The 21,667-nt window shown below is 39.1% G+C and overlaps 1 protein-coding gene across 1 annotated transcript; it reads right to left on the reverse strand.

Moving 5' to 3' along the window:
* Positions 1–1,045: 1,045 nt before the first annotated feature.
* Positions 1,046–18,799, reverse strand: LOC127630882 (sterile alpha motif domain-containing protein 10-like). The gene is made up of 5 exons (XM_052108728.1): positions 18,632–18,799; positions 14,120–14,301; positions 7,171–7,339; positions 5,271–5,411; positions 1,046–2,803 (listed from the first exon to the last, which is right to left on the reverse strand). The coding sequence occupies exons 1-5, from the start codon at positions 18,642–18,644 to the stop codon at positions 2,781–2,783; spliced, it is 528 nt and encodes a 175-aa protein (XP_051964688.1). The 5' UTR covers positions 18,645–18,799; the 3' UTR covers positions 1,046–2,780.
* Positions 18,800–21,667: the final 2,868 nt, after the last annotated feature.

Raw genomic sequence — 21,667 nt, forward strand, 5'->3', positions numbered from 1 at the left:
GCAGGTGCCAAGTCCTGCTGGAAAATGAAGTCAGCATCTCCATAAAGCTTGTCTGCTGAAGGAAGCATGAAGTGCTCTAAAATGTCCCGGTAGACGGCTGCGTTGACTCTGGACTTAATAAAGCACAGTGGACCAACACCAGCCGATGACATGGCTCCCCAAACCAACACAGACTGTGGAAACTTCACACTGGACTTCAAGCATCTTGGATTGTGTGCCTCTCCATTCTTCCTCCAGACTCTGGGACCTTGGTTTCCAAATGAGATGCAAAATTTGCTCTCATCAGAAAAGAGGACTTTGGACCACTGAGCAACAGACCAGTTCTTTTTTCTTTAGCCCAGGTAAGACGTTTGACATTTGAAGCCCATGTCCAGGACCCGTCTGTGTGTGGTGGCTCTTGATGCAGTAACTCCAGCCTCAGTCCACTCCTTGTGAAGCTCCCCACACATTTGAATGGCCTTTTCCTGACAATCCTCTCCAGGCTACGGTCATCCCTGCTGCTTGTGCACCTTTTTCTTCCACACTTTTCCCTTCCACTTAACTTTCTATTAATGTGCTTTGATACAGCACTTTGAGAACATCCAACTTCTTTTGCAATTACCTTTTGAGGCTTTCCCTCCTTGTGGAGGGTGTCAATGATGGTTTTCTGCACAACTGTCAGGTCAGCAGTCTTCCCCATGATTGTGAATTCAACTGAACCAGACTGAGAGACCATTTAAAGGCTCAGGAACCCTTTGCAGGCGTTTTGGATTAATTAGCTGATTAGAGTGTGACACTTTGAGCCTACAATACTGAACCTTTTCACAATATTCTAATTTTCTGAGATTCTGAATTTGGGGTTTTCATAAGCTGTAAGCCATAATCATCAAAATTATATCAAATAAAGGCTTGAAATATCTTACTTTGCTTGTAATGAGTCTATATAATATATTAGTTTCACCTTTTAAGTTGAATTACTGAAATTAATGAACTTTTGCACGATATTCTAATTTTTCGAGTTTCACCTGTATAATAATATGTATATGCACATCATTGCTTTAAATTGTTATCACAAATGAAGTAAGTATGTAACATTTGTGATCAGTTAGAACAGTCTGTAACTGTTTGGAAACCATACAAATATGTGTGGCATTATGCAAATTATTCATGGAAAAATGTGTTCTACGTGGCATAAAACATTCTGGCAATGTACAATGTTTTGTTGGCTGCAATGCAATCCTTTCCTCGGGTTAAACACATAGCGTAATCTAATCATTGGCCAAGAAACATTTGTTTGTTTACTCTTTCTCGACAAAGCTATTATTATTGCAACAAACTGAAAACAATATTTGTTTGCAATAATAACTTTCATAAAAAATTGTTTATAGTTTTACTACACTTTATAATCCAAATAGTGTGAGGAATGAGACCCATATCATTATTTTAATCATCATTAAATAAAACACATTTTCACTTTGCACAATATAACACATCAAAATACAGTTTTACACAGTTTTTGTGTGTCTCGTACAGCTTGCAAAATCCTCACACTGTGTCATCTTGACGTTTTGATGTACGGTGGGGTATTTTAATGGTTCTCTGGCATGTCCAGACCTGAGTCTTTTTTTTAGGTTACAATGATGCAGCACGTCATCTGTTTGCCTTAACTTTAATCTGTCATCTGCCATTCTCAGAGGTTTGTAATTTACACAGCATAATCACAGCCTTTTGTGGCCAAAGTTACTCATCCTTTCAATGCCAATGCTGTTGTCATCATCATGTGGGGAACTAGTTCTGACACATTTTATCTCTTAGTTCCCAGAAACTGAATCAACTTAAGTTAAAAAGTAACTAAATGCTACAAGAGAAATATATTCTAAGCTCCCTTTAAGAACTGTACATCCTAATGCCATATATTGGCTTCAAAATTAAGGTCATGTGACTGAGTTCACAGTAGAAATCCAGGTTTGAGTGGGTGTATCTCTCATGTAGAACGATTCCTGCAACACCTGCAGGAATTCTTCCAATTACATTTTGCTTATATAATACCACAAGTCAAGTCGTCATTTTTTTTGTAGCGCTTTTTCACAACACACATCGTTTCAAAGCAGCTTTACAGAAAATCATGCATTAGCAGAAAATGAAACTGTAATATCTATAATGTCTTAGTCATCATTGTGTAGTTTGATTAAATATGATTGTAAATCTTGTATAAAAATAATTAATAAAATAATAATTGTATTTAGAACCCCAGTGAGCCAACCGAAGGTGGCTGTGGCAAGAAACAAAAAACTCCATAAGATGTTGTTTAATGAAGAAAATGAATACCACAGTCTTCTGTTTGAGGGTATGTCTTTCAAGATCACATTCCACAGGAAAAATGTTTGTAAACCTGTTTTCAGTGGAACAATGTTTTTGTATGGTGTGTTAAGACTATCACTCATCCAGATCATTGTAGAATGTCTTGCAGAATTTAAATTGAGTCATCTGCAGGGAGCTTTAGTACACCAGACTGGGTCCAACTCAGATATAAGGATTCAGGATTCCTTAGCACATCATGTTTGCATTTTGAAGCAGATACAGGGTAGATGCAGTAAATCAACAGTCATGTGGGAAAGCTCCTTAAGTCTCATCTGGTCTGAGATTTCTTAAGCGTAAAAAGAATATGGGGGTAGAACAGTATAACTGAAAGTTGTCCCTGTGTCTCAAAGTGTCCCAGACCCTGACAGCTCCAGTCAAATGTTTCTGGCCTCAACCCAAGTGCACCCAGCCTGGGTGAACTGCCACACGCATGGCTGAAGCTATGACAAGTTTCCAGATAGCCCTGGAGAAGAGGGGGAAAGTGAAAAAGAGTGAGAGTTGGATAGAAGAGGCATTCTAAATTAATGTAATATGTCTCAGAATAGTTCTCTAGTGGTTGCATATACATGCACAAACACACACACACACACACACACACACACACAGAGAGAGAGAGAGAGAGAGAGAGAGAGAGAGAGAGAGAGAGAGAGAGAGAGAGAGAGAGAGAGAGAGAGAGAGAAATGCACACAATAAAACACTACAGCATTAAGAACAAAAATAAAAAACATGAACTAACAATAACGGGACAGTAACAGAATTATAGGCAAAAGACGTTCACAATATTCAATTGTATGTTTTCTTACATTGGGCCTCATTCATGAAACATCCATAAATATATGAGTAAATTAGGAGTAATTTGCACGTACGGACCTTCCCGATAACACTTCGTGCACACCAGATTTGTTAGTTAAAGTTGTGTATTTCAGTGAATTTCCAACAGTCATAAATAAAAGGTGTGTGCATGTTCATTCACAATTATCATAATCCACGACAATGAAAACGCCCTATAAGGAGCGCATCACATGCGCTAATAAATGCAAATTGGGATATGCAGAATGGTAAAGAGAGGGTTTTTAAATGAAGTGCATTCATTCACAAAATGTTGATTTAGCAAACACGCTGATGTGGAAAGTGAGAAACTGTCATCGCATGTTCTGGCTGCCATCGGGGTACTTTTGTGAAACAACCAGTCCAGGAGGTTGACATGAAGAAAATTTCAGTTCACGCAGGATGTTCACCACATTGAACGCATCGCCAGCATCATTTGTAAAACTTCTTTCACCATTGTATTGTGTCCTCATTTAATTAAGTAACTTTTTTAATTAATAATTTAATTTCACTTTCTAAAAATGTAGTCATAGCAGGTGTAAATTTCGTTCATTTTGAAAACACAAAAACTTTCATGAATCCGATAATTTTGCATAAGAACGGCTTTACGAACATTTTACACAAAAATTTGTCATGAATGAGACCCTTTTTTCGCATTTACATCACATCACCATGTTTTTTCCTGATAATGATTTTCAGATTTCACCCCCCTCATTTTTGTTCTACATCTTGCTCACACATTTTTTTTTCAGTCATAGTGGAAACATTCCATTGACTTGCATTGTTGAGCTAATTCAATTTTCTAAACTGTAAAACCCTACACCTACACCTAAACCTCACACAAGCCAAATATGAACATTTTCATTAAAACACTATTTTTTAATTTTATTTAGCTGTTTTCTCTGTGGTTGTAGTGTTGGCTAACTAAAAAGTTTATCTATTACTTTATCTACTAACTACTGACTAATTAAATGGAGTTGGGTGCCAAGGCTTAAGTCCAGGAAAGCCTGTGCATTAATGTGTCCTTGGATTACAGTAACTACTTTTATTGCACGGCTCTCTGGAATACTTGATTCTGATTGAATCAACCAGTGGTCCGATATTGCTCTGTAACAACCGTACATCCACGTATCTATCACGATTCCCTTGTTGTCTGCCCTGGTTACACTTCCAATGATCCCCGGCCCTCATCACTGCCAGCCCTGTGTCATTGTGCTCACCTGATTGTAGTTTGTCATCATCATGTCTCCAGTGTATATAAACCCTGTTTGCTCTCCATTCCCTTGTCGATCGTCGATGTATATGGATGCGTGTTTTGCCGGTTTCCCTGTGTATGTTCTCCGTGTTTTTGTTTCTTATGTTTACATTTTTGTTAACCCTCGTGGATGTTTTGTTTGTTCGCAGTGTTTTGTTTTATTCTGTGTTTTCTTGTTTATTTAATAAAAGAACCTGCAATTAGAGCCTCGCCCCTCGTCTGCCTTCCTGCTCATCGTAACAGAACGATCGACCTACAATGGATCTAGCAGGGTATAATGAGAAGTCAGATGCTCATTTTCACAAAATAAACACCAACAGATCGGGAGGTTGATTTCAGCTGTTCAGCGATTTCTTTCTTCTCAAATTAAATAATTTCATTGCAAATCAAAATTATATTTCCATGAATTGATATGCTTAGTAGCCATGTAATAAGCTGTATAATGTACAGTCAGCCAGTTGTTATTGCAAAATAAACCCTCTCAAGGCAATACAAGACCTGATCACCTTGTCTGGGTTTATTGTGTGATAACAACCGGCTGACTGTACATTATCCCTTATGTAATCATATTCCACTTGTTTGACTGGTCCCAACAATATACTGTAGATGATATAGGAATTTACAAAACATGCCCAACAAGTTTACTTAGCTATCTAAATGAGGACTTCTTTTGTTTAAAAAAAAACTAAAACTATAGACTAACCCCAACCCTACAAGTAAAAATCTATTTTAGAATAAAATAAAAGCATTTGCTTCATTCACGCATTGATTTTCCAGTTTTTGGTTTTGTCAGATTTATCTAACTTTTGACAACAACGTTGTCCTCAAACTAAATATGTATACACACCTCTACTACGTAGCTGTAAATTACGCCCTTCCTCTTGTATTTGTAGTTGCAGAACCTGCTGGAGAAGCTCTTGTCTCAGGGTCTCTTGAACCAAACCCATCCTTTCTAATTTCTCACCATTCAGTCTCAACAGAGCACGACCTAACAGAGAGACAAAGATATAAATAGGCAAGTGCTCTTTGGAAACAGACGAGCTCTGTACTCTCTGCATTATGTATATACAGTTTTGCTGGCAGCAAGAAACAAGTCACAGCATCGCAAGTCTCCCTAAGGTTATTATCGCTCTGTTCCCAGTGATCTCAGCATGCAGGATGGAATGTGTGACTATAGTAACGTGTTGTGTGGAACTGCTGCCTTAAGGCACAAGCCACCCTTGGTTTATTTCCCCACTTTGTGTCCAACTGAGCCTCACACTGTGGCTCTAAACACATCTGTAGCGTTGCAGAAAAAAATGACTCTGTATGTCTTATTTAATTCTATACCATCTCTTCTATTCTACATAAATGTATTGTATCTCTCACTGTTTCTCTCTCTCTGGCTCTCACTCAGCATGTCTGTGATCTTGATGCTTTGTGTCTAGCTATAGTTGGTAATGGGAAGCAGCAAGTGTCCCCAGAGAGCAGGAGAGGCAGGAAACAGCTCAAGGTGAGCGTGGATGGAGCAGCAGTCCAAGCATACACACATGGACATATATACACATCCATTATAATTTTACACACAGACTACACCCCCTTAGCAGTGATATTTTTTAAATGTATGCAGAGTAATATATTACAAAGTATAGTGTTATAAATGAACATGAAATTAAACATTCAAAAATTGAAGTTTGCTAGAATTAGGCTCCTAAATTAAGATGGAAATACATCATCAAGGTTCATGCTATACTGCTGTAATGAGCACTTAACTTTTGCCTCTGACTTTTCACCTAGAGCAGTGTCATTGGATGTGTTATGCCAGTAAGTGGATTAACTATACTTAAACAAAGCACATTAACACATTCGATTTGTGAGATTTTTATTTATTTATTCTTCAGAATTTAAGCAGAACTTATTAGGTAAAACAGAGCCATTCTGCTAGAATACTGGGAATTAATTGAGTTGTTAAACAGTGGTTTAACCGTCAATTTATAGTGCTTACTAATAATAGTGACTTACAAAACCCCAGTGTTCAAGCCAAGGACAAAAGGGGCAAGGAATAACCCATCTCTTCGAGCTGGTACACATTAACATATGTTCATATACATACCGTAAATGTTAAGAGAATTTTCAAGTTATTCTCCAGAAGTGATGGTAAACGCTCTGGGTGGATGCATGTTTTTGGGACAGCAGAAGAGCACAGGTTTGCTAACCTTCAACTGAAAGGGTATAGCTTCTGTCATCTGTGTTATTGTCAGGGGATTGGTCTAACTGCTGAGCATGCAGTACCTTTAAAATATGCTCTCCAGCTGATCTGAGCTCTGTAGTCTCTACTATGTTTTACTATGCAGAAAGATTTTGTTCTGCACATTTACGGTTATATATTTTCATATGAATAGTGACTTACATGTTCCAGTCATGATGATATAATAACAATAGGGCCAAACTCTTGGCCTCTTGTTATTATATTGTTGATAATGTATATCAGTTGTTATGAATAGCCTTTCCCATATTGTGATGTCATAAAATAATTATTTCGAAAAGAATTGCCTTGGGATTATTTGTTATTATTGTGTTTTGTTCTGTTGTTTTCTGTTATAGAATGTTTCACAGTGGAGGTATACATGTGTTTTGTTTCATAATGATGTCATAATGGCAGTTTCCTGTTGCTTTTGTTCTCTTTAATATGCAATACATGAGTTCATGGAAATGTAATTATTCATTATTATTATGTCATAAAGGCTCTATTACATAGGATAGCCTACCTGTAATGGCATGGTGGGAGAAGGCCTCCACGAATGTCAAGTAGTTGTGTGGACAGTGTTTCTTTAGCCATCTGCATACATCCTGCTGAGACCACAGAACCACTGGCCTGGAGAGAGACGGTAACGTGGGACTGGTGTGGTAAACAGAGTAAGAGTCACCTGAATGTAACTACAAAGGAGAAAGAAATAAAGCATGGGAAAGAGGAGGCAGTAAGAAAGGAAAAAATAAAATAATTAAAATATACATTTAACAAAAAATAGATAATACAGGGTTAGATAATCAACCTCAAAATGGCACTACATTCTGTCCTTCTGGAGTTGTACACTTTATAAAGGCAACATGTGTGGTTTTTAACTCACAAAAATAAGACTTCTGTCATTAACTCACCCTCATGTTGCACTCAACCCCCCTTTTGTTTTTTCTTTGAAACACAAAAGGTGATGCTAGGCTATCCCAATGTTAGCCTCCGTTTGATACCCGTAAACTTGCATTGAGAGGTCCAATGTTATGAGTAAACATGAGTACATTTTTGGGTGAACTATCCCTTTAGTGAGCTCTGATCCTTCAAAATATCTTTCATTAGTATAACCCAACTGAAGTAAGTTTGATCAGTCATATCAAATTATTTTTTAATTATTTAGAAAGCTCACAAATAAATAATTCTAGCAAATCATTTTCAATTTAGTGTCAGCGACACTTTAAATAATGAGTTAACGAACCTGAGATTAATGTGTATGTGACCTACAAACTGTTATTATTACATACATTTACATGACTGAATCATAACTGCTCATAAAATATTTAAGTTAACTACTTCTGTTTTGGTGACTGCGTTTTGCACATTGTCGTGTGTTATCTTTCATTAATTACAGCTCTCCATTTTCTCATTTTTCCATAAAAAGTTTTTTCTTCTAAACCATGTGCCACCATCTGTACCCCATCCCTCTTCAATTTCCATTCTCCTTCACAGTTTTGCCACATTTCACCTTCTTTCCCTCTTCCTGAGGAAACTTTCTACTTTATTTCACTGCTGTGTTTTTGCAGCAGCAAAAAAAAATCAACCATACATTCTCACACTTGCACATACACATATACATGTGTGCACACATAGGCTAAATCACAGAATGTCCCAATCATCTATTCTTGGGATTGATGCACATCTTCCTAGTAGCTGTCCCTTTGTCTCTAATGCTTCCTGGAGAGCATGAGCACACAGAGGTCACCGTGACTGTGGGACCCCTATTCAGACAAAAAACCCTGAGAAAATGTCAAACGGTGCACATCTTTTTAGCAAACTGCACTTACTTTAAATAATAGACTTGCTATTTTTACACTTGTTTGTGGCTTGAAATGTTTCAACTGATGACCTGTCAAACACAAAATGTGATGCTAGGCTATCCCAATGTTAGCCTCCGTCACCATCAATGTTCCCATGGAAACACTCATCATGCATGCAGGCTTTGCCTGCGAAACATGAGGGAGAGAAAATAACAAAACACACAGAAGAAACTGAGAAACTCACCGGAGCCAAAAAGACAAACTCACAATAGCGCCCAGCTGTTGACAGAATTCTGCCTAAAAATTTGACACAAATTGGGGGCCTCTGTCAGAAACCACATCGACCGGGAGGCAATGAAAATGGAAAATGTGGTTAATGACTGCTACCATTGTCTCCCTCACTGTGGGTAATTTGGGGAGGGGTATTAAATGAGCTGCCTTCAAGAACAGGTCCACTAAAGTCAAGACGACTGTGTTGCCATTGGAGGGGCAGATAAAAAAATCCATGGCTATGTGCGACCAGGGACTCGACAGAACCGACAGCCGTTGGAGGAGCCTGGCTGGGGGATCACAGAAGGTGTTAATAGTTGTGCAGATGGTGAAAGCGGTAACGAACCGGCATACATCCTGTGCAAGGAATGGCCACCAGAAACACTGTCTAATGAGCTGTCTGGGTGTGACTCACCCCTGTATGACAAGCAACGTTGGATGAGTGAACCCACTGTAGGATGTGCATCCAAACTGATCGCAGAACAAATAACCGACCCGCTGGGCACATGGCAGGGGATGCTGTGTTTCTTAGCGCAGCATGGACTTTAGCCTCCACCTTCCAGGATACCATGCCCACCACTCGAGTGACAGGCAGGATGGTATCCGGTGGAACGGTAGAGGCCTCGATTTAGAAACAATGAGACAATGAGTCGGGCTTAACGTGTTTAGAGCCTGGGTGATACGAAAAGGTTAAAATGAGTGAAAAATAATGCCTAGCGAGCCTGTCTAGTGTTAAGGCATTTTGCGCTACAGATGTACTCTAGGTTCTTATGATTAGTCCAGACCACGAAAGGTACCAACGAAACCTCTAAACAATGACGCCACTTGCCCAAGGCCAACAGGACAGTGAACAATTCTCGGTTACCGACAGATGCATCCACCTCCGCCATGAACTGACTTCAGGGTCAGGAGTTACCAGAATGTGTGAGGTAGAAAATCGCTCCTTTAATTTAGAAAACGTTGTCTCAGCCCATGGGGACCAACAAAAATCAGTGCGGGTGGACGTGAGATCAGCCAGAGGTGTGGCATTTGTAATAAACCTCCAATAAAAGATTATCTGCAATGCCTTGCAATAATCTGGGGTTGTCCAATTAGAGATGGCTCTGACCTTAGCAGGGTCCATGCGCACTCCCTCGGATGAAACAATGAACCCCAGGAATGGAAACGACGGTGTATGAAAAGCGCACTTATCCTACTTGACGAACAACCAATAAACTAGCAGTCACTGGAGCATCTGCCTGACGTGCTGAACATGGTCCTGGATATTCTGGGAGAATATCAGAATATCATCAAGAGAAACAAACACAAAACAATCTACCATGTCTCTAAGCACGTCATATACGAGCTCCTGAAAGATGGCGGGGGTGTTGACCAATCCGAGAGGCATAACCAAATATTCAAAGTGCCCCATATGGGTGTTAAAATGTCTTCCACTCATCCCCCTCCCTAATTTGGACAAGGTGATAAGCATTGCGTAGGTCCAACTTCATAAAGACAGACGCTCCCTGTGAGAGTTCGAAAGCTGAAGACATCAACGGCAAAGGATAGCAATTCTTCACCGTGATGCCATTCAGCCCCCGATAATCTATACAGGGTCTAAGTGAGCAATCCTTCTTCTCCATGAAGAAGAATCCGCCCCTGCTGGTGATGAGGATGGGCGGATGAGACCAGCTGTCAGAGAATCATTGATATACCTGTTCATGGCCTCCCTCTTGGGAGCCGAGAGCAAATACAGCCATCCCCGAGGAGGCAAGGTGCCCGGAAGCAATTCAATCACACAATTGTATGGGCAATGAGGAGGAAGGGTCACGGTGTGGGACCGGTTGAACACCACCCTCAATTCATGGCATGTCAATGGGGCTCTGGATAAATATACCGGTTCATCCTGCAATGGAACACAAGACTGGACAGGGGAGCAAGCAGAATTAAGCCAGTGTGACAATCAATAAGGACTCCAACCAAGAACAGTGTTGGTTGACCAGTCTATATGTGTGTTGTGCGTTACCAACCAAGGATGCCCCGATACTACAGATGCCGATGGAGATTGGACCAGGTAAATGGACAGCTGCTCCGAATGATTACAGGAGATGAAGGTGACTGGCTTGGTGGACTGGGTGATGATGGACAGGGGTGTGACACTAAGGGTATGGGTGGTGATAGGTTCATACAACTGGACCAGACTGGAAAGACCATGCAGAAATCGGTCCCATACGGCATGGTCGTTCCACTCACAAGAAGCAGCCAGGATGAGAAACTCAATTGCATAATCTGAAACACGTCTATCTCCTTGAGACAGTCTGGATAAGACCCTAGCCGCGTCCCAACCGTGAGCCAAGCGATCAAACGCTCGGTGGAGCGCCGGGGAGAAAGTGTGAAAAGAGAAGGGATATGAGCCTCTGAACGGCCAGGGACTTGGGAAACCGCCACAGAGGGGAAGTGGGGATATTTAAAGAAAGGAGACAGTGGTAGACAGGGAGAGAGATGCAACAAATGTGTGTGTGTGTTTGTGTGTTCGACAATGTTGGTGATGCTGAAAAGCAGTGTTTGTGAATGTTATTGTGTGTGTCACACTGAGGGAAGTAAGTCACAGACTTGGGAACTCTCCGGGGAGTTTGGCAATGTGGGCGAGGTCGGAAGATATGAACAAGTTACATCTGTGCACTACACCGGTCTTGCGTTCCAGTGAGGGGGCAGTGGGAGTGTTTAAGGACAGTAGCAGACGGGGAGCGAGAAATGCAACAAAGCTGTGTGTGTGTGTTTGAGACGATGTTGATGATGCTGAAAAGCTGTGTTTGTGAACATTATTGTGTGTCTCACACTGAAAATGTGACGTGTGGATTGTCAAGCCAGTCGCAGCTTCCTCCTTCCCATGCATTCCTTAAACACATACACATTCCTTTCAGACTGGCCACATTCTGAATTCGGTAACACAAGTTTGAAAATTCTGCTGCTCAAATTGGTTTGTTTACCATATATTTGAATCACTGTCCCAGGTGGCTGATGCTGGAAGTGCTGTTGAGGAGGTGAAATATCCACAAGGTGGTGCCAGACGTGAGTAGTATTTTTAGTTGTACACAATGTAATCCAGTCAACAGGAATGCATATTTTATTAACCATTTACGCTAACCCAAACAACAACCCTAAACCTAACCGTCAGTGTAGTAAAATATTTGATTTTTGAGTGTATCACCTCCGAATGACACTCATCATCGTTTATTACTTCCTGGTTTACACTGGAATAGAAACTTTGTGTCACATATTGCTCATGCAACACATTATCAATAGCACCACGGGGAAATGTGAACACATTTGAGTTGATGCAAAAATGTCTATTGGGGGATGTCGCTTGTCAGTAATTCGGCAAAATCAGGTCAATTTCAAAGTACATGATCCTTCCGAAGCAGAATGTCGATTTTGTGTGTGATCATGTTTAAGAAAGAAATCCTAACCATTATTTTCAGAGAAAAGAACGTCATTTCAAAAATGCTAGTAAAATTTTAATTCAGAAATCTTAATTCACCCTCATAATTAACCTTCACTACAAACAAAATTTCCAACTGGTCGGCACCTCTGATAATTTCATTGAGGGGGATAAAAAACTCATTTAAACCAGAAAAAAATAAAATAAAATAAATATATAAATAACCACAGAACACTGGATTTGCCTTAAGTAATTACCTTTTTTATAACATTAATATCTTATTAATTAATAAGACAGAACACAAACTCATTAAGATAATTTTATCTTAATTCAACGGAATCAGGTTTGGGCCTAATTAGCAAGTGCAAACCGACTATGCTGGGCAAGACTAACTTTGACCCACAAGGTTCTGCAAACCAGACTTGAAGCGCTCGCTTCATTAATATGCTAATGTAGAAGATCAAATTAAGATGAATACACACATTACGCTCCATATCTCTGCTCTCAGTGCTCAAATCAGCATTCAGCTAGTGCCCATGTGCTCATGTGACCTAAGGCCCACTGAGGCTTTTTAAAGCCACTCTCTGCTCTACCCCCTGGCCTAACAACATCTAACTCATTCTTTAGTAAACTAAGTAAAAAACATTTTAGATGGATGGGTAGAAAGATGGATGGTTGGAAAGAGAAAGGGAGCACCTTATTTTAATGCACAGTTTTCTATAGAGTGCATTCCTGAAAGGCGAGAAACATTTTTCAGCTACATTGTCAACACTGTCAACAATTGACAATTATTTCCACACAAACAGAAATACGCTAATGAAACTTTATAATGAATAAACTATGGAAGTCCAAATTGAAAACTTTCACAGCATTAGCTCTGAAGTATAATGACTGCAATTTTCACAGCCAACTTAAAAATGGCAGGCAATTTTTCACAGCTGTCAAAACTTTTTAAGATCTCAATTTACTCTTGTGATCATTTTTATTAAAATCATATGCAAATACACTAAACCAAGCCTCTGTACTCAAGGCATCTTAATGAGGCAGTATAAAATGGTTATTATTTGAAGCTAATACATGGAATACACCACTTGGCTCAGTTAGGTCTTATCTTTATTATTTAATTAGAAGACTGCACATCTTCCTCATGCTGCAAATATGACTGCAGGTCTGCATGCTGTCAGTCAAAGCTCAACATGAGTCTGCTGTTAAAACAACAGCTGCACGTTTCTCGACTTACCTAAGAAATGGCCAGTCTCCGCATGAAAAATGTTTAACAGTGTAGTTTACTCAATAAGAAACTGAACGTCCAGATGCTTACAGGCATTTTACATGGTACGTGGCAAGTGACAAGCTTTTGCAATTTACAGTATGTAGCACAAACTGCTGCAGCTCAATGCAAGAGTAAATAGTTTTTTTCTCATGTGATTACTGTGAATATTATATTCTGTTTTCCATGCAAGAGATAGTTTAAAAAACAACAAACAAATAAAATGCTTTTATATCTATAAAATGCTTGTATAGTAACCATATATACAACTCATTCTCATGAAACAAGATTGGTGAGCAGACATTGTTTCTGAAAATATATTTTATTCGAATAAGAATATTTTATTTCCATGGCCTATTTTCCCATATTTGAGTTATAAACTAAAATGGGTAGATCATGTTAAAGATAAATATAAATGGGGTGCCTTTAGCGAACGGGCTTATGTGGGCTGTAGCCCAGGGGCCTTAAACTCCCATGGGGCCCAGCTTGCGGCCACGGGGCCCATTTGGCCCTATCCATGTTCTTGGGAGAAGTGTTTAAATGCTTTCAGCGGGAGACGTGGTTGTTGACATGGTGAAAGTGCACAACTGCTAATGCCGTCCAATCCTTTCCAATTCACAGATGTAATTTGTCACAATAATCGTTTTTAAGCTAATCGATTAAAGACTTAAGATAAGAAGTTTTTTTATAAAACTACCCCCAGTCTCACCTGCAGTCCCTCGGTTCCAGGCTGCTGTAGTAGTTTGACCGCGCGACCACCCGCTGTTTTGCGGTTGTGCCCCTCATGCCAGGTCAGGTTTCTACTTGCGCAGTGGCTTAACTGGTACTTGAAGTCTTCTGGAAGAGCCCTGTACTCCACTGCAGGGCGACAGAAAGTAAAACTGGAGGCCGCTAAAATAGAAAAAGAGAAAGAACAAGAGATTTGGCATTAATTAATTTAGACACACACACAAATTCCATTCTTTCAGGTTCCAGGGGACAAGTGCCTTGTGGGATATTCAGCACATACAGCACTCAGTGTGCAAGCACTTTTATGGCTATCAAAAATGCTCGAGGTGATTTTAGGCAAGAGTTGTGGTTAAGAGTCAGTTCAATGACTTTTGGGTGGGACATTTTGAAGGGATCATTATATATTTTTTAAATAGCCAGAAGACTTTAGTTATATCACATGATCTTGAAATTCTACATTTGTATACAGTATCTGTTAAAAGTTACTGTAAAAAGCTCTTCGTTCAGGGCAATGGAGGTGTCAGGAGACAGCGAAGCAGGTTCAAGGTCAGTCTTTAATTTCTTCAGTCTAACACACAATCACAATCGATGGTCACCGTCGGAATCAAAACAAAGGAAAGCACTATAGGCTTCCAGGTCACACTCTCTCATAAAATAAAATAAACATAAATAAAAAACATAAACCAGCATTTTCACTTCATCATAAAGGAAACAGCAAATCACATTAATAAAGACTCCTGCATGGCCTTTAAATACCTGCCTGGTAGTAAAAAATGACATATGATTCAACACAAGTATATCTTACTTGGAAAAGTAAATATAAGTGAGAGTGAACAGGTTCTTATAATGTGGTATATCTGGTCGTCGCCATGGAAAGTCGGTAAGGACACAGAGGCAGAATCCAAGTTTGAAGGATTTTAATGTCCATCAAAGTATTTACATGGTCAACATGGCATGTGTGTGTGTGTGTGTGTGTGTGTTTCAATCATGGACGCACACAAATCAACAAAGTTAACGGAATGGATAAGAAGGACAAAAACTCTCACTCTCTGTCTAACTCTCTCTGATTCATCAAAACAACTCCAGAATGTTTTGGTCTCTGCATCCTCTGACCAATGATGCTTTCTGATTGTCTTGCATGGAATTTTATCTTTTTTATATAGCGAAATGTTTAGTTAAATGGTGTTTTCCAGTATTTTATTTGCATTTACTGTCAACTGCCCTCTGAAGTAGCTTCAATGTTGTTTGCTACAGTATTTTGTATTTACTACTTTTTCAAGAGTAGCTTTACTGTAGTTTAACTACTTTAAATGATGAGTAGCTCGTACAGTAGCTTTGCATGCAACAGTTTCAAAGTAGATTCCCCAACTCTGGTCCATAGCCTACAGTACTGTACATAAGTGTGTGTATGTTTCCTATTAAGACAATGACAACATTTCTATAGGAAATACAGCAGACATCAGAGCATAGTTTCGCAAGGCTGGTGGCTTCAAATGATTTGATGGGTAGGCTGAGCAGACTTTCTCCTAGTCCATTAACAGACAAAGACGGAGACAGTGTGCATGCTCATTGAAACCTCACACGTCATTACCAGCATAGGCTTAGCACAAACAATTAAAGAAATATCTGTACACGCCTGTATGTGTGTGTGCGTGTGTGTGTGTTTGTGTGTGTGTGTGAAGGTATTTGCATGAGTGAGCATGTATTTTCATATGTGTACGTGCAAATGGAAGAGTTGATGAGAGGGAGAAACTGGGTTTATGTGTGTTGGAAGGTAGAGGAATGGATAAGATAAAAGGGATGTCTTTTGCTTTCTCATTCCCTCCAGCCACGCAGACGGCTACAAAGGCTTTCCTCATCAAGAGAGCATGGGGGATGCCTGCCTGTATGAATGCAGTTGGAATTGAGTCACAGATGAACAAAGTCTTTCATCGCAGTGTCTCTGAAGCGGGTATTAGGGAGACGTTGCACTGCTGTGGCTGGAGGTTAAAATCACATCAAGGCCTGTTAGTCCAGGACAGATGTTGCCCTTATTTTGGATATTCATGCAAAAAAGAGTAGCACTCCTAAATTTAGAAACAACATCTACATAATCTATTAAAAAACCATACTCTTGTCTAAGTCTAGGGGCAGCAAGTTTTTGCTGTTCATTTCAACATGATTGTGACAGGGCGGAGCGTGGGGACGGGTTGTGATTTTACACACCCGGTCCATTATCAGGCTAATCAAGCCTCCGAGAGGGATAAAGGCCAACTGTGGACAGTGGTACAACAGAGAGAGACCCGAGAGTACAGCAGCCAAATTGTGCTACTATATATATATATATATATATTTGTGTTTACGTTTATTTATAACAACGGCTACCGTCGTTTCAAGAGGAAACAATATTTTTAATAAAGAACTAATACCAAAAGACACAAACACACACATAGGATGAACAGCTGCCCATAAACACTCTCTCTCTCTCTGTTGCACCACTGTCCGCAGTCGGCGTTTATCCTTATCCTTTATCCAGGCTTGATTAGCCTGATAAGGGACCGGGTGTGTAAAATCACGGCCCGGCCACACACTCCGCCCTGTCACATTGATAACATCGCCATGTTGTTTGTGAGAGTTCCAGTACCCTAGAATCAGTCACATTTTGCTGACTCACCGACAAGTGGCATCTCCTATCTGACACATTTGTGCATTTACCTTCCCCTGTGACGCGACCAGAAACGCGTTCTCTCTTTGACACAAGCAAGAGATCCTCACAGATAATCAATAATCAATATACTTTGGCATTTTATGCTCACAAAGAAGCAAGTGACAAACTTATTGAGGAATTACTTAATAGTTAATTATGTTTTTGTTAGTCCTAAAATAAAATAAAATCAAAGCATTGTAAAGAGGGATGCATGTTTGGGTTTCCATGTTTTATGGGAACTTTTCATTGATATAATGGTTTTTATACTGTGCAACTTTATATTCTATCCCCTAACCTTAACCTTAACCCTACCCCTAAACTTCACCCTCACAGAAAACGTTCTGCATTTTTACATTTTCAAAAAACATAATTTAGTATGATTTATAAGCTGTTTTCCTCATGGTGACCGACAAAATGTCCCCACAACGTGAAAAATTTCGGGCTTTACTATACTTATGGGGCATTTGATCCCCACAAAGTGATAAATACACGCTCACACACAAATATGCAAAATACTAGGAATATTTCACTGTAAACTAAAGAATCAACCACTGAAAATCACTAAATCCATCTAGAGATCCATCCATCCATCCTTCTATCCATCCATCACATAGAACTAATTAAATCTAGGCCAAGGTGTTTTCATTTTCTCACTTGCTGCACCCACTGGACTGAACTAACGATCTGGTCTCTTGTGAGAAACAAGCAAGTGTACCAGAGATCCCTGAACAGCATGAGGGGTTCTGAACTTTGGGAAAAGTGAGAATCACAACATCTGTGCAGAGTAATGAACTATAGATAGGCAGAGAGATATAGAGGGAGAGAGAGAAATCTGGAGCTAGCTCCTTCAGATCTGTCTGGCTTCATTAACTATGCAGATAAATGCAAAAATTAATATGCAAGCATTCATTAAAGCAGTGTAGTGACACAAAGTGCTTTGCAGGTACCTGTTCACTAGTTAAGTATGAAAAAATGAAGCTAGTTAAAAAGGAGAAAGAGAGAAGATTGGTATTTCCTTTTGAGGTTTTTGAAGGACATCTTTTGTGCCAAATAAGAAGCCACAGTTACAAATCAACACCTTTCAATTTACAGATGACAACCACAAAATGTTCAGAGAAGCAAATAACACTTGACACAGCAACAGATCCGCACAAATAATCAATATATTTTGGCATTATATGCTCACAAAGAACCCAGTGACAAACATATTGAAGAATTACTTTACAGTTAATTAAGTTTTTGTTCGTCCTAAAAGCAAATAAAATCAAAGCATTGTAGAAATATGCATGTTTTCATCACTCATCTCCTTTTGCAGTTCTGCTGTTGAGCCAGTCCTTTGTTTTTATTTGTAAAAAAACACACAAAAAAACATAGTCCTTTTAAATTAAAACTCTGCATTGTACACATTAGAAGCACACCACAGATGCCCAGAAATAATGAATCAACATAATCAACAAAACTAGCCATGGATCACAAAGTTATGAATACAAAGCAATTATATCACTGATACTACAAAGATGCACTAACTCAAATATGATTAAAATGTCTTTACATTTTCTATCAAATAAATATAAGTGCTTACCTGTGTTCCATGTGCAATTTATCATAAATGTTGTAATCAAAGTATATCAATCATAAATTATATAAATCTTTAAAAATATTACAAAAATAATTATTTTCAAAACCATATAATAAGGAATTAAAAAGAAAAACGAATTGCAATATAACAAGTGATCCATTCCAATACAATCTATTTACCTGAGACCCGAGTATGAGTATCTTTTTGAATAGGAACAAAACAATTACCGTCCACTGCCATGTCAACGATCCAGACTCTGTGCAACAAGCTCCAACTAGAAACACAGCTCCTGTGATATTAAAAGTTGTACCCTGAAGTGTACCATTTTCACCCTGTGTGCCTGGAAAGATGTTTCATTATCTATAACATCCAGTGTGTCCTGTGATCGACTCGCGCTTCACACTTCTCAGTGTAAATTATGATAGTACACACAGCGCGCGCCAGTAATAGGCTCCGCGCTACACATTCTCCTCCCCACACGCACTGTTCAACTTAACCAGCTCTGTTGTGAAGCTTTGTCATACATGTGAAAATAGTTCATTTTTAGTTCATGTTTGTGTAGGATTATAAAGGGTCTTAAACATGTTTGACTTTTTAAAACAAATGTGCATGCATGGATAATTGAAGATTACAAAGTTGGAATATTATGCAATGTTCGCACACAACTGAAAAAGGATCAATCACTATCATGCATATAGTGGATTAAAGCAATGCATTGAGCCCACTATGCATAAAGCGCAAGACTCGTTCAAAATGTTCTCGTGCTTCACTCACTCTTTATTGCAACATTTATTAAACTTACAGTATATACAGTTAAATATATTATATCGTAAGGGGGATGACTGGAGCAGGCTAAATACATACAAATTTTGCCATTGTGATTTAATGTGCTGAGTAATGTCATTTTCCCCACCATGTCCTATACTAAAATCAGTGCGACATGTTCGATATGTTAAATAGGCTATATGCTCGATATCTTCGCTGTCCTTTTCTGCATATCGCATGAGCTTATTGCGGCCCGCTCGGTTCTCCCGATGTACAGTTATCATCTGATCGGCCCCAAAGTGCGTCGGCCCACCGGGATGGTATGCCAGATTACTAGTCTAGTCCTGCCTCTCATCTACCAGTGATGCTTGATTCAATTTCCCTCGTCTACGACCTGCGCGGATATCAACAGCGCAACTGGGTTTTAGGTTGCCAGGTTGTAGTCACAAAAAATGTCGATTGTGTGAGTAGGATGCGTTTAATAAGATCTGGCAACTGGACAACCTTGAAATAATATATTGATGTGATTATAACGAGGTTTGAACCATACAAATTACGGGAGTTTTCCGGGAGAAACGGGAGTGTTGACAGGTATGAGTAGGCTACACTTTGTGTGTAGTGCGGAGCCTGTAATTAGTCTGTAGGCTAGTGGTGTCTGTGAAGAGGAACGTACGGACACGCAAAAGAACAGAACCATTAGGTGTATGGGGATATATTTCTGTGACCTTTAAAAATAATTTAAAGTTAAGAAAAATTTTATTTTGTATTTTTTCTGACGTTACATATATGCAATAATTTACGTATTATAGGCTAAGGTTTAATTATGGCTAAGAGTAAGAAACTACTCAGACCTAGAGATTATAGAGACCCATTATTGGGCAAATGGACGAATTGTGCTCCGTGCACTTTTAACACTAGAGGGCAGCATCTCTCCACAGTTTTTCATTGAGAACAATTAGCTGGTTAGCGGGTCACCGTTAGCTTCATTCTTGAAATACAGCAACATACCACGATATTACACCTGTTTTACTACATTTCACTTGCATAACTTGTGCATTTGACAGTCTGAGTAAGCTAAAAACAAATGGGAACTACTGATATTGCAGTCTTGTGTAATGGTCATTTAAACAATACTGATTAAAGCAGCGGGTTAAAAACATTATGCATGACAATAATTTTTTTTTTTGTAATCATAAATTCCCCTTCTGCCCAGTAGAGGACGATATGCATTATGAATGTAAAAAAACAAAAACAGAAGGAGAAAGTGAAGGAAAAAGGACTTAAATATCAATCTATTTCTCACAGACACCTATCATATCGCTTCAGAATACATATTGTAAAATAATAAAGGCCTCTCAACAACTTCACTTGTACAGCTTACTTTGTTATTAAGACACAACTGCAAGCTGTTCCCTGTTCTGCAAGAATGCTCTGGTGTGTGAGTGTGTGACTTCTTTCTCCCCTCGCGAGTATCTGGATCCCAAATATGCATGACCTTCTTTCTTCTGGAGAACACAGATATTGTTTTTAAGAATATCTCTGCTCTGTAGGTCTATTCAATGCAAGTGAATGATGGCCAGAACTTTGAAGTTCCAAGAAGTACATAGAGGCAGCATAAAAGTGATCGACATGAATCCAGGTGGTAAATCCATGTATTCAGAAGTAATTTGATAGGTGTTGAGAATTTTCATTTTTGGGTGAACAATCCCTTTAAGTCACAAGCCAGGACATTTTCAGAACTCTTTTATTATGCATCTTGCAAACTGACAAATCTAGTATTGTTTCTCATAATCCATCTTTTTTGCCTCTTTTCAGCCTGGTATCTACTAAACTAATTTTAAACACCTGATAAATCAATAATAGGCTTTTAGCTGTCAGTTCTATGCAATGTGTGTCCAACTATGGAACACTGAAAGGCAATTTTTTTTAGTCAAGCTAGTGAAGAAGTTAGTGAATTTTAACATTTGTTTCGAATTTCCAAGCTACTTTCCATGCACATTTTGGTAACTATCGCCTCGTTTATCCAGATATCTGATGAAGATCCAATAACAATTGGGCAGTGGTAAATGCACTTGTAAGCAGGACCCAAAATGTTTTGTTACCTAATCACACAATCCACATTCGTAGGTAGTCAGAAAAACACCACATTGCATTTTTTTGTGTAAATAACAGCAGTAAAGGACTGCCTCATTACCAGCAATCGGCCCTTGCTCTAAAACAGTGGTTTGAAACTTTGACAGTTACATACAAATTTAAAAGAACATAATCATCCAATTGAAAGATTTGGAAAAGAAGATCCATACACAGACTTCACAGAACAACTTCATTATGCTGTATGCAGTGCCAAAGATGAATTTGTCTCCTAAATGAGTTAATATGGATCGAGTCACGTGTCAAGTACATCTTAAGTTCAATTAATACAGGTACTCAACTAAAATAATGATTCCTCTCAAAAAGTCACATTTTTGGCATTGGAGATATTATAGCCTTGGGCCTTG

Source organism: Xyrauchen texanus, chromosome 37 (genome assembly GCF_025860055.1).
Source record: "Xyrauchen texanus isolate HMW12.3.18 chromosome 37, RBS_HiC_50CHRs, whole genome shotgun sequence".
Classification (NCBI taxonomy): domain Eukaryota; kingdom Metazoa; phylum Chordata; class Actinopteri; order Cypriniformes; family Catostomidae; genus Xyrauchen; species Xyrauchen texanus.

What these genes read in the sequence shown, in the direction of transcription:
- LOC127630882 (XM_052108728.1), bottom strand. An exon ending in CTCCCACCATGCCATTACAG is followed by an intron (nt 5,412 to 7,170) that starts GTAGGCTATCCT and finishes TCTCTCTGTTAG; the next exon opens with GTCGTGCTCTGTTGAGACTG. An exon ending in TTTACAGCTACGTAGTAGAG is followed by an intron (nt 2,804 to 5,270) that starts GTGTGTATACAT and finishes CCTCTTCTCCAG; the next exon opens with GGCTATCTGGAAACTTGTCA.